At 41.5% G+C, this 13,669-nt stretch overlaps 1 protein-coding gene across 1 annotated transcript in view; it reads left to right on the top strand.

Annotated features, from left to right (window-relative positions):
* Positions 1-13,669, top strand: part of LOC126475452 (RAB11-binding protein RELCH homolog) — a 120,633-nt gene that overhangs the window by 47,505 nt on the left and 59,459 nt on the right. Inside the window, exons 10-13 of the mRNA XM_050103326.1 lie at positions 2,806-2,970; positions 7,298-7,460; positions 13,162-13,318; positions 13,423-13,546. Of these exons, the coding sequence (XP_049959283.1) occupies positions 2,806-2,970; positions 7,298-7,460; positions 13,162-13,318; positions 13,423-13,546 (609 nt within the window). The remainder of the gene's footprint in view (positions 1-2,805; positions 2,971-7,297; positions 7,461-13,161; positions 13,319-13,422; positions 13,547-13,669) is intronic.

The following is a 13,669-nucleotide window of genomic DNA, read 5'->3' as shown; positions in this document are numbered from 1 at the left end:
TAAATTTACAAAAGTGTAACACAGGCAGATAATGAGAGAAAATAAATTGGGTTAACATTATAAGAAAAATAAGAAAGTAGGTGAATGACTTAGAGATTGTGCTGTTCATGGAGTATACATAAAAATATAAAAGAAAAATAATATGAATGTAGCCAATGCTGTTTTGGCTGGCCACTCATTGATAAACTGTTCAGGAAAGAAGAGAATAGAAGCTTTTGAAATGTAGTGCAACAGAAGAATGCTGAGTATTAGATGGGTAGATTACATAGCTAACAAGGAAGTACTGATTAGGAATGGGGGGAGAATAATTTTGTGGCATAATTCACTAAAAATGGGATTTGTTGATAGGACTCATTCTGAGACATCAGGGAATCATCAGTTTAGTTTTGGAGGGAAGTGTAAACAGTGTAGGAGGAAACAGAGTTGGACACAGTAAACAGGTTCAAGTAGATGTAGAATGTAGTAGTTATTCAGAGATGAAGAGGCTTCCACAGGATAGAGTAGTCTGGAGAGTTACATCAAAGCAGTCTTCAGACTGAAGACCACAACAACAACAATATAATGTAAATATATTTACTGTAGGGCTTTTAAGCATAATATTAAATAAAATACCAACAGTAGCACATGTAATTTACAGACATACATTTAAGATCTTAATAAAATTGATTACATCATTCATAGCTATCAGGAAATCATTGAAGGTTCCATAATATGCCCTGCTGGGACATTCTGTAATAGTGTGGCAAATGGTTTGCCTTGGCTACTCCACAATCACATAAGAAAAAGAGTCTGTGCTTCTGCCATGGCTGGTGCATGTTATGTTGATCGTTGTCCATATTCTGCACGACTTGTTGAAGACAGTGTGTTTCTTTCTTATACAGGACAAGTTCTGACAATGCGGAGGGCAACTCTCTGTCCAATCTGGTTCATGTGACTGGGTTAAATTGAATTGAGGTGTATGCTGCAATTCTGTGGCTGTTTTTATGGATGGTTTTCCTCATAGAAGCCAATTTATATCTAGGAAAACTGCATCTTGGCGTATATATAGTTGTGGATTGCCTTGTATGCATTTAAACTCATGGAGAAGAGCTGCTTTTCATTGAAGGCCAGAGAGTAGAATGTGGTGCAGTATGGGCAGGGATTGGCCTTGTGTACCACTGATATTTCTCATTATGTTGTTCAGCTGTGCATCAAGCATTGTGTGTGTGTGTGTGTGTGTGTGTGTGTGTGTGTGTGTGTGTGTGTGTGTGTGGGCGCGCACGTGCATGCGTGCGTGCGCACGCACGCACACACTATTGAGCCATAAAGGAGCACCGTATTCTGTTGTACAGTAGACTAGTCAAAGTGCTGAAATGTACAGTTTCAGCAGCAGAGTCCCCCCACCCACCCACTCACCCACCAGCAACCACCACCACCACCACCACCACAACTTGTGTGGGATGTTGTTCCTAATGCACATCTTCGATGCTTCTTGTAAGGCAGTGGGTCATTCAATATGACTCCTAGATATTTTGGGTGCTGATTATGATGTAGGGGCACTGTCTGTTCACCACTCTGTCACACAAATGAAAGTAAGCTGTTTGGTTTCAATTGTCACTTCTGAAAGTATGTTCCCATTATCACCAAATGAGATGTTAAGATGGCTTCCATTTCTTGAAAATTTTGTTGTCCTGCTGCCAGCACCCAGTCATTGTCATATCCTAAATTAAGAGCTATAGTTTTAGGCATACTGTAGATGTACCAATTAAACAGCAGTGGAACAAAGACAGGTCCCTGAGGTAGTCCATCGTTTAGCATCTTTGAAGAGCTTATGCTGTTGCCCAGTATGATCCAAAATGACCTGGTGGCAAGCATGCTGTTAAAAGTTGGACTGTTTTTCTGTATAGGATTATTTGAATGGGTTTGTAGAGAAGATGCTGTCTCCTGACTGTATTGTAAGCTGCTGAGAAATCTAAAAATTTAGTTGTTGATTTCAAATCTTTATGAAAGCCTGTTTCTGTGTAAGTCATGAGTGACGTTATATGGTCTGTACAGCTCCTTTCTGGGCAAAAGGCAGCTTTTCAATCAGAATTTTCTCAAATGTTATAGCAGAGTTGTCTTTTTGTAGATGACTATTTTTCAAGAATCTTGTATATTGACTCATTGATTGGTTTTCCTGCTTAAGGATAGTGATGGTGTTGGACTTTTCATCAGTTGGGGATTCTCTTTTTCATCATGATATCAGAAAAGCACTCTGGTTGCTATCCAATCATCAGATCTCCTGGCACATGAATGCACGTGATATGTGATACTACAGCAACTAAAACTGGCCAGATGAGAATGTTGTACAAAACACATTGTGTAAATATAAAAGACTTGGATACAACCAACAATAATCATTCAAGAAGTTGTTTTTTTTAAACCCTGTTTTATTCAGACTTTGATTTGTTGTTAGCACTGAACCTGTTTTTCATATGCAAACGCAACTTTCATGTTAAAAATTAGTGCTGCAACAGTGCAGGGTCCAGCCCTATCTTCAAGAAATAAATAATACATCTGTACTTTGAGATGAAAGGTGAAAAATTTGTGAAGTCTTGTAATCCATAAACAGTGAAAAATTGAGATTTTAGTTATTACATTATGTTTACAAGTTGATAACATGGAAATGATATCATTAGAAATAATGAGACAGGTAAGTAGTAAAACACTTCGAGAATGATTCTGTAGAAGTATGGTTATCATAGATTTCATTAAATATTTTTTGTTGTCTGTGGAATCTGCAGTTACTCAGCTGAGTGCACAAACAGTAAAAAAACTTTTTTCCAGTGTGAGGAGCTCTCAATGACTGCATTGGATGATCCAGCAGCAAGTGTGGTGGCTAGTACAACAAACATCTTGTTTCCAGTCCTGGCACAGTGGTCACTGGACATAGGACGACTACATACACATCTTCTCACCAGACTTCTCCAGCGGATTCACATCCAGGTGAAGGTAATAATTGAACATTATGAGCATTAGGCATATCTTTTTCGTTCCCAAATAAACTGCAAAATGCTAAAATGTATTGACAAACAACTAAGACGGATATACATGAAGTCACCGTGAAGTACAACAAAAGGAACCTCTGCTTATTCTCTGAGAGGGACAAAGCTCTCTCTCTCTCTCTCTCTCTCTCTCTCTCTCTCTCTCTCTCTCTCTCTCTCTCTCTCTCTCCCCCTCCCTCTCCCTCCCTCCCTCCCCCCCTCCTCTTTGCCCTCCCACCATCTGAGAAAACAAGGGTTTCTCATGGATTTCTGTTGGCCCTGGGTTGTAAACAAGTACACGGAGATTTCTCTTTTTCAAGAGAGAAAAAAAGCAAAACTTATTTCCTTTGCTTTTTTACCTTATCACCATTGTCTGTCTTTTATTTTATTTTGATGTCCCCTCTTTTCTTCTGATTTATTTTATTTGTCAATTCATTGTTATCATCATCTTCTTCTTCTTCTTCTTCTTCTTCTTCTTCTTCTTCTGTCTGTTCATTTTTTATCCTAAAGTCACAAAGATATCTTCGAAATGCGACTCTCCAGTTGTTGAAACTCATCTATCACCTATAAATCGTGTTTAAGTCAATAAGAGCTTTGCGAAGTCGACTTTATACTTTATCCCTACTTCCTTCTTTTTACTCTGGCTTCTTATGTCTCATCTGATCTAAGTGTTAGAGTAACTTTCCTTCCTTGTATCGTGTACACTTTTTTTAAATCTTACCTCGTGACTATTTCTCCTTACACATGCAAACCAACTTTTTAGTAACAGGACTTGACATACGATGTATATTTTTGTATTCACATTTGGTATACTGTAGCTCTTTTTTAACTCGCATAACAGTGTTTGGTTGGTGCCGTAATAGCTGTGTTATATTTGACAACTGTGCTGTTATTATTACCTTGGAAGTTCAGTGCTGGTTTACAACATAATTTCCTGATCACTGGTAATATTCCTGAGCTGTAGATCTTTAAGATGTAGTGGACATTCATCTACAAGGAGTGTTCAATAAGTAATGCAACACATTATATTTATTGGCCAGTTTTGGTTGAGGAAAATATGGAATTTGTCATGGGACATCATGGAATATTCCCACTTCAGCCCCTATAGTTTCATGAAGTCCCTGTAGATGGTGGCACTATGCGTAGCATTCAAAATGGATTTTTTGAAGAAGGTGCAGTCCAAGTAGAGAGCTGTCATTGAGTTTCTTGTGGCAGAAATCAGAGTGTTGCAAATATTCATAAGTGCGTCAGAACGTCTACAGAGACCTGGCAGTGAACAAAAGCACGTGAGTCATTGGATGAGACATCTGTCATCATTGGTACAAGGCTGCACAAACCTATCTGATTTCCTGCATGCTGGCTGGCTGCACACAGCTGTAATTCCTGCAGTGTTAGGATATGTGGACATACTCATTCAAGGTGATCAATGGATCACAATCCAACACCTTGCTACTCAACTCAGTGTCTCCATTGGTAGTGCTGACTCACCTATCCACCAGTTGGATTGCTCAAAGGTTTGCACCCTTTGGGTCACTTGCCACCTAACAGAAGACTGTAAAGAGCAACAAAGGGCCATCTGTGTGCAATTGCTTGTGCATTATGATAGTGATCATGACCATATTTTGTCGAACATCATTGCAGGCAATAAAGCAAGGGTTCATCACTTTTAACAGGTAAGAAATTGCCAATCCGTGGAGTGACACCACACCACCTCTCCTCTGAAGAAAAAGTTCAAAGCTGCATCCTCACTGGAGTCGGTCTTCGGGCACTCTGAAGTGGTTCTTCTATTTGAGGTCCTTCCTCATGGTGCAGCGATCAACTCTGAAGTGTATTGTGCTACCCTCAGGAAATTGTAGAGATGACTTCTGCGTTTTTGGTGCCACAAAAATGTAAATAAATTTCTCCTTCTCCATGACAATGCAAGGCCTCACAAAGGTCTGCACACCCGATAGGAGCTCACGAAACTTCATTGGACTATTCTTCCTCACCAGCCCTGCAGCCTGGACCTCATACCTTCAGACTTCCATTTGTTTGACCTAATGAAGGATGAGCTCCGCAGGAAGCTGCACATGTATGATGGGGAACTTATTGATGCAGCAAGACGTTGCCTCTGTCATTGATGGGTAGAGTGCTACCATGCGGGCACACGGTTCCTCCTAGTAAGGTGGCATAAGGCTGTTGCATTGAACAGAGATTATGTTCTAAAATAGGTTATTGTAGTCAAAAGAGTGAATAATAATATGGTGTACTGGAATCCTGAATAAAACCAAACAGTTTTCAGGGAAAAAATTGTGTTGCGTTATTTATTAAATGCCTCTTGTTGTTGTAATACACACATTGTTGAACTGATGCAAAAATTTGTAGTGATCTTTGGGTATGACAATTTTTATTTAAGGTGAATACCACATAAAAATAATTAATAACATACTCTTATCCAATGACTTTTTCCAAACACTAGAGTATTTGATCAATTCTGCAAGTGTAGAAACTACTGGCTTGGACTTGAAGTTGTAGGGGATGACAAAACTAAATAGTGTTTGCAGCGTATGTATATACGTGACAGGTAGCATTTGTTGCAATTTTTGTTTTTTTTCCATCAAGTTGTTTGTTCCCCCAGAAATGATCTGCTTCCTCTCGTAAATGTCAACAGTTACAGGACTTACATGGAAGGACATAATTTTTTCTATAGATTTCAGCATTTCTGTGAAGTGGCAGTTATTCCTTTCTTATTTTATGCTGGTATGGAAGCACAATTTGTATCAACTTGTCAGCTTTGTATCCAGAGTGTGCATGCCAGATACCAAGATACTGTTGATATATCCAACTATGCCATTGATATAATAGTAGTAGGTTTTTTCAAGTGCTGAAAATTTGTAGCTAATCAGCTTGATCATATGCAAAACAGTTACTCTGTACTGCTGGATTTCCCCATTGTTAGACTTCTTTGCTTAAAATGCAGTGTTCTATTTGGCAGAGCGTTATTATAGAACTCAGTGCCATCTTCATTGAAATTTTATTTTTAATCAATAGTGTTGAACATCTCTCAGGTCCAGTTTTCTCTTGTGACCTTTTGACACAAATGTTTATGCCTTTGCTGCTCAGCTGGTTGTACATAAGTGTGGTAAATCTTGAAATGATCACGAATGTAGTAAAGTCAGTATCATGCCTATTCAAAATATCCTGGAGGTGTTGAAGTCTGTAGGTATTCCTTGAAAATGGTATAAATCATTTCACCTTGATATCCTCCAGTTGTCTGAAAAGCATGACAACTCTTGTTTCGTTGTATTTCCTGGTATAATAATGGAACTGGGACAGTAAGTGCAGCAGCTGTGTGTCAGTTCTTTTTTTCTTATAGTGAGAGATTATTGTTCCACCTCTTTCATTTCTATGTCAAAAATAGCAGCTGAACCCATAGACTGAAAGTAAACTAATGAAAATGCTGGATTAATTTTATGTTGCATTAATTTTATGCTAGTTGCAGCTTTCATGCTTGCAGTACTCAATTCAATTGTATCTTTCTGAGTATTTAAAATGAATTTATTTTTCAGGCATTTTTATGTGCTCAAAGCCAAATGCATAAAAACATAAATGTGACTGTGAGACAAAAATTCCTTTACCATATTTAGGAATTATGGTCCTCTAACATTGTTGGTCAAAACATGCATCAGATTCTCCCAAAAGCATTGTTATTTTGTGCTGATATCTAGAAATGTTGTTGGGTTGGCTAAAGCATGATCTGCCCCATGTATAGGGGGTGGGGCTAGTTAGCCTGCACATTTGCATTCTCTCTCTCTCTCTCTCTCTCTCTCTCTCTCTCTCTCTCTCTCTGGCATGCATTTTGGACGGGTGGAGATGACCTGTATAATATTTTACATTGAGAGACTCCCCCCCCCCCCCCCCACACACACACAAAATAATCTTTATCTTCCTCTATCTTGAGAACCAGCTCACCAATCAGTTTCACTAGGAAAGAACTGTTCAGATTTAAATCTGTAATGTTGTGCAAGTAAACTTCATTCCCATACACATAATATGGCCAGAAGTTTCAAAGCAAACTCTCAAGACTAAGAGGAGAGACATAAATCTTTAGATTATTGACGCATAATTCCCATTTTTAATTGTTATTCGTCATTTGCAGTACCGGATGTTCCTGTGTCCAACAAACTAGGTGATTCTGTAATTTGCTTTTATTATGCTAAAGACATTCATTTGATTCACTCTAAAACCTTCCTAGATGCTAATGAAGTATTTCATTATATTTTAAGTTTGTTAAACAAATTATGTTTTGTTCACAGAGCCCACCAAATTCTCCAGGAACAGCAATGCAAAAGAACGCAGAACAACGCCTTCTGTCCCCTGTAATTGTTTTAAAGACTCTGGTGCCTTACATTGTGATGTCTGTAGTAGCAGTAAAACCAGTCTTAGAGACCTTAGATACTCAAGCTGCGAGCTCCATTCGTAAGTAGATTAATATTACTGTTCTACATCAGTTAACAGTATGAAATAAATTTTAATAAAGTATTTGTCATGTTGATAAATGTCTGTAAATATTAAGGATGTAATATTATTAAAAGGATAGATTGCTACTCAGCCTGCAGTGGAGATGTTGAGTCATAGACAGGCACAACAAAATGACTACTAAATAGATTAACTTTTGGCCAGAAGGCCTTCTTCTGAAATAGACAACATACATGTGCACATTCCTGCAAATGCAGTTTACACACACGACCATTGTCTCTGTCTGCCAAGGCCAGACTGCGAGCTACTGCATGTTATGGCAGAAGTAATCTGGGCAGTGGGAGTAAGGAAGAGCAGTGTATGGGTGTGGACAGTAATGTGCTGTTTTTGGGAGCATAAAACAGGGAGGAGGTGGGGAGAGGGTGGAGTGGGGGATCATAAAAGGAGAGAAGTAAAAAGTCTGTGGTGCACTTCTGGAATGGAAGGCTGTGTAGTGCTGGACTGGGAACAGGGAAGGGGATAGGTGGGTGATGGACAATGACTAACAAATATTGAGGCCAGAAATGCTATGGAACATAGAAAGGGCATGTTCCCACCTGCACATTTCAGTAAAGCTGGTGTTGGTAAGAAGGATCCAGATGGCACAGGCTGTGAAGCAGTCATTAAAATGAAGAATGTTGTGTTGGGTGCTCCCTGCCGCCGTTGGATAAGCAGTTGTAGCAGCAAGTCGTATACTCTTAGCTAACTTATTTATTACATAGTTTAATTCTCAATTTCTTTGCGTGTTTTGGTATTTGCATTGTTTAATTCATAAATTTCGGGCGTGTTATAGTATTTGAGAGTTGTAGCATCGTGTTTTAGTACCTGAATAGTGTAAAATCGTGTAGTCTCCTTCCGCCGCCGAGCAGTGTGTCAGCAGTGCACAAGTAGCAGCATTACTGCATTTACTAGGCAATCTTGTATTTTAATAACCGTTTAAATTTTGTGTCAAATTGTTTGTGCTCTCTGTAGATTAGTTCAGACGTTCTTTGAACAACAGTTTTTAGCATGGATAGGGACTGCAACTGCTGTGTTCGGATGCAGGCTGAGTTGGCATCCCTTCGCTCCCAGCTTCAGGCAGTGTTGGCTTCGGTCACACAGCTTGAGGCTGTTGCCAATGGACATCACTGTGGGGGTCTGGATGGGGGTTTGTCGGGGATGGCCACCTCATCCCACGCATCCCCCGATCGGACTACGACTGCCCGGGATACTGCCCACATTGAGGCTGATCCCTCATCTGTGGTAGAGTCGGAGGTTGTCTCAAGGTGTGGCAGGGGGCGAAAGACATTCCGGAGGGCTGAACGGAAGGCCTCTCCAGTTTGTCTGACGAACCGGTTTCAGGCTCTGTCTCAGGCTGATACTGATCTTCGGCCGGACATGGCTGCTTGTTCTGTTCCAGAGGTTGCCCCTCGGTCTGCAAGATCCGGGCGGTCGCAGAGGGTGGGTTTACTGGTAGTTGGGAGCTCCAACGTCAGGTGCGTAATGGGGCCCCTTAGGGATATGGCAGCAAGAGAGGGGAAGAAAACCACTCCGTGTGCGCAGGTGGTCGCTCATGTCGGCACCAATGATGTGTGTCGCTATGGCTCGGAGGAAATCCTCTCTGGCTTCCAGCGGCTATCTGATTTGGTGAAGACTGCCAGTCTCGCTAGTGGGATGAAAGCAGAGCTCACCATCTGCAGCATCGTCGACAGGACTGACTGCGGACCTTTGATACAGAGCCGAGTGGAGGGTCTGAATCAGAGGCTGAGACGGTTCTGCGACCGTGTGGGCTGCAGATTCCTCGACTTGCGCCATAGGGTGGTGTGGTTTCGGGTTCCGCTGGATAGGTCAGGAGTCCACTACACACAGCAAGCGGCTACACGGGTAGCAGGGGTTGTGTGGCGTGGACTGGGCAGCTTTTTAGGTTAAATGGCCCCTTGGGCAAGTACAGAAAGGGCAGCAGCTTCAAAGGGTGCGGGGCAAAGTCAGGACATGGGGGGGCCAAGCAGCAATCGGTATTGTAATTGTAAACTGTCGAAGCTGCATTGGTAAAGTACCAGAACTTCAAGCGCTGATAGAAAGCACCGAAGCTGAAATCGTTATAGGTACAGAAAGCTGGCTGAAGCCAGTGATAAATTCTGCCGAAACTTTTACAAAGGCACAGACGGTGTTTAGAAAGGATAGATTGCATGCAACCGGTGGTGGCGTGTTTGTCTCTGTTAGTAGTAGTTTATCCTGTAGTGAAGTAGAAGTGGATAGTTCATGTGAATTATTATGGGTGGAGGTTACATTCAACAACCGAGCTAGGTTAATAGTTGCTTCATTTTACCAACCTCCCAACTCAGCAGTATTAGTGGCACAACAACTGAGAGAAAATTTGGAATACATTTCACATTTTCTCAGCATGTTATAGTCTTAGGTGGAGATTTCAATTTACCAGATACAGACTGGGACACTCAGATGTTTAGGACGGGTGGTAGGGACAGAGCATCGAGTGACATTATACTGAGTGCACTATCTGAAAATTACCTCGAGCAATTAAACAGAGAACCGACTCGTGGGGATAATATCTTGGACCTACTGATAACAAACAGACCCGAACTTTTCGACTCTGTAAGCGCACGACAGGGAATCAGTGATCATAAGGCCGTTGCAGCATCCCTGAATGTGGAAGTTAATAGGAATATAAAAAAGGGAGGAAGGTTTATCTGTTTAGCAAGAGTAATAGAAGGCAGATTTCAGACTACCTAACAGATCAAAACGAAAATTCCTGTCCCGACACTGATAATGTTGAGTGTTTATGGAAAAAGTTCAAGGCAATCGTAAAATGCGTTGTAGACAGGCATGTGCCGAGTAGAACTGTGAGGGACGGGAAAAACCCACCGTGGTTCAACAACAAAGTTAGGAAACTACTGCGAAAGCAAAGAGAGCTTCACTCCAAGTGTAAACGCAGCCAAAACCTCTCAGACAAACAGAAGCTAAACGATGTCAAAGTTAGCGTAAGGAGGGCTATGCGTGAAGTGTTCAGTGAATTCGATAGTAAAATTCTATGTACCGACTTGCCAGAAAATCCTAGGAAGTTCTGGTCTTACATTAAATCAGTAAGTGGCTCGAAACGGCATATCCAGACACTCCGGGAGAGGATGACATGCGTAAAGCTGAAATACTAAACACCTTTTTCCAAAGCTGTTTCACAGAGGAAGACTGCACTGCAGTTCCTTCTCTAAATCCTCGCACAAACGAAAAAATGGCTGACATCGAAATAAGTGTCCAAGGATAGAAAAGCAACTGGAATCACTCAACAGAGGAAAGTCCACTGGACCTGACGGGATACCAATTCGATTCTACACAGAGTATGCGAAAGAACTTGCCCCCCTTCTAACAGCCGTGTACCGCAAGTCTCTAGAAGAACGGAAGGTTCCAAATGATTGGAGAAGAGCACAGGTAGTTCCAGTCTTCAAGAAGGGTCGTCGAGCTGATGCGCAAAACTATAGACCTATATCTCTGACGTCGATCTGTTGTAGAATTTTAGAACATGTTTTTTGCTCGCGTATCATGTCGTTTTTGGAAACCCAGAATCTACTATGTAGGAATCAACATGGATTCCGGAAACAGCGATCATGTGAGACCGAACTCGCTTTATTTGTTAATGAGACCCAGAAAATATTAGATACAGGCTCCCAGGTAGATGCTGTTTTTCTTGACTTCCGGAAGGCATTCGATACAGTTCCGCACTGTCGCCTGATAAACAAAGTAAGAGCCTACGGAATATCAGACCAGGTGTGTGGCTGGATTGAAGAGTTTTTAGCAAACAGAACACAGCATGTTGTTACAATGGAGAGACGTCTACAGACATTAAAGTAACCTCTGCTGTGCCACAGGAGAGTGTTATGGGGCCATTGCTTTTCACAATATATATAAATGACCTAGTAGACAGTGTCAGAAGTTCCATGCGGCTTTTCGCGGATGATGCTGTAGTATACAGAGAAGTTGCAGCATAGAAAATTGTAGTGAAATGCAAGAAGATCTGCAGCGGATAGGCACTTGGTGCAGGGAGTGGCAACTGACCCTTAACATAGACAAATCTAATGTATTGCGAATACATAGAAAGAAGGATCCTTTATTGTATGATTATATGATAGCGGAACAAACACTGGTAGCAGTTACTTCTGTAAAATATCTGGGAGTATGCATGCGGAACGATTTGAAGTGGAATGATCATATAAAATTAATTGTTGGTAAGGTGGGTACCAGGTTAAGATTCATTGGGAGAGTCCTTAGAAAATGTAGTCCATCAACAAAGGAGGTGGCTTACAAAACACTCGTTCGGCCGATACTTGAGTATTGCTCATCAGTGTGTGATCCGTACCAGATCGGGTTGACGGAGGAGATAGAGAAGATCCAAAGAAGAGCGGCGCGTTTCGTCACAGGGTTATTTGGTAATCATGATAGCATTACAGAGATGTTTAGCAAACTCAAGTGGCAGACTCTGCAAGAGAGGCGCTCTGCATCGCGGTGTAGCTTGCTCGCCAGGTTTCGAGAGGGTGCGTTTCTGGATGAGGTATCAAATATATTGCTTCCCCCAACTTGTACCTCCCGAGGAGATCACGAATGTAAAATTTGAGATATTCGAGCGTGCACGGAGGCTTTCAGATAGTCGTTCTTCCCGCGAACCGTACGCGACTGGAACAGAAAAGGGAGGTAATGACAGTGGCAGGTAAAGTGCCCTCCGCCACACACAGTTGGGTGGCTTGCGGAGTATAAATGTAGATGTAGATGTAGATGTAGATGTAGATGGATGATCCAGCTGTTCCTTGGTCTCAGTTTGTCGGTGGCCATTCGTGCGGACAGACAGCTTGTTAGTTTTCATGCCGACATAGAACGAAACACAGTAGTTGCAACTTAACTTGTAGATCACGCCTAGGCATGACAACCAACAAGCTGTCTGCCCTCTGCCCAGATGAATGGCCACGGACAACCTGTGACCAAGAAATAGCTGCAGCACCCAGTTGCTGAGCACATTGCCCAACACAACACCAGTTACTGAGCACACTGCCCAACACAATGTTCTTCATTTTAATGACTGCTTCACAGCCTGTGCCATCTGGATTCTCCCTACCAATACCAGCTTATCTGAACTGCACATGAGGGAACTCTCTGTGCAATGTATCCTACATTCCCGTAACCCTCATGGACTCAACCGTTGATAATAGTCTTCCACCCACCTATCCCCTTCTCTGTCCCCAGTCTAGAATTTCACAGCCTTCTATTCCACACACCCACCCACATTCTTTTTAGTTCTCTTCTTTTCCACTTCCTCCACCCCCCCCCCCCACCCCACCCCCCCCCAACCTTTCTCCACATTGTCTCTGTATGCTCCTACAAAGCACCTCACTGTCCTCACCCATGCCATGCTTTTCCCTCCCCCTCCCCCACCCCACCCCAGCCTCATCCTTACCATCACCACCACCCAGATGCAGATTGGTTCTCCCTCCTGGCCAAAAGCTAACATGTTTAGTAGTCTTTTTCTTGTACCTGTTTGTGGCTCAATGTCTCCGCCATGTGGTGAGTAGCAGTCTACCCATTTCATAATGTTGTCATTATTTCATTCTGGATTTTCCATTGTGTGAAAAATGTAATACTGTTGTTTATTTTTTTTGATTCGCTTTTTTTTCTTTTGCAGGGTCTCGTTCATTTAGGGCAGGGCATGCTTTAACCAACCCAACAACATTTCTAGATAGCAAGCATGAAATACCAATGGTTTTGGGAGCATTTGATGCATATGTTGACCAAGAATGGTATGAAGAATGGCCAGAACTAGAATGGATCTTTGCACAAATGTGAGTTGTAATTAATCAGACATTGTTTAATATAATTTGCTATGGGTAGTTGTTTATTAATTTTGATTGTACTTTGTGTGACAGTGTACTTTCTCTTTTTGTAGGATACCAGAAGTTTTAGATATTGTCCAAGGTATGGAAACCATGAGGGATGATATTGTCGTTGGCTTTGTGAAGTTATTTAGAGATTTATGCAATGGATTTGGCAGTTCTATTATAAGACAGAAGGTGTGTGTAATGCGTATATAACATACTTTATTTTTCAGAAAATTCATATGAATTTGTTTGAAGATGTAGGTAAAAAATGAATGCCTTGAATATATTCTTTTTTAAAAGATTCTAATGGCATCT

The sequence above is a fragment of the Schistocerca serialis genome, chromosome 4 (assembly GCF_023864345.2).
Source record: "Schistocerca serialis cubense isolate TAMUIC-IGC-003099 chromosome 4, iqSchSeri2.2, whole genome shotgun sequence".
Taxonomy (NCBI): domain Eukaryota; kingdom Metazoa; phylum Arthropoda; class Insecta; order Orthoptera; family Acrididae; genus Schistocerca; species Schistocerca serialis.
Note: the sequence above shows the minus strand (reverse complement) of the source record. Positions and strands in the feature narration are given on the sequence as shown.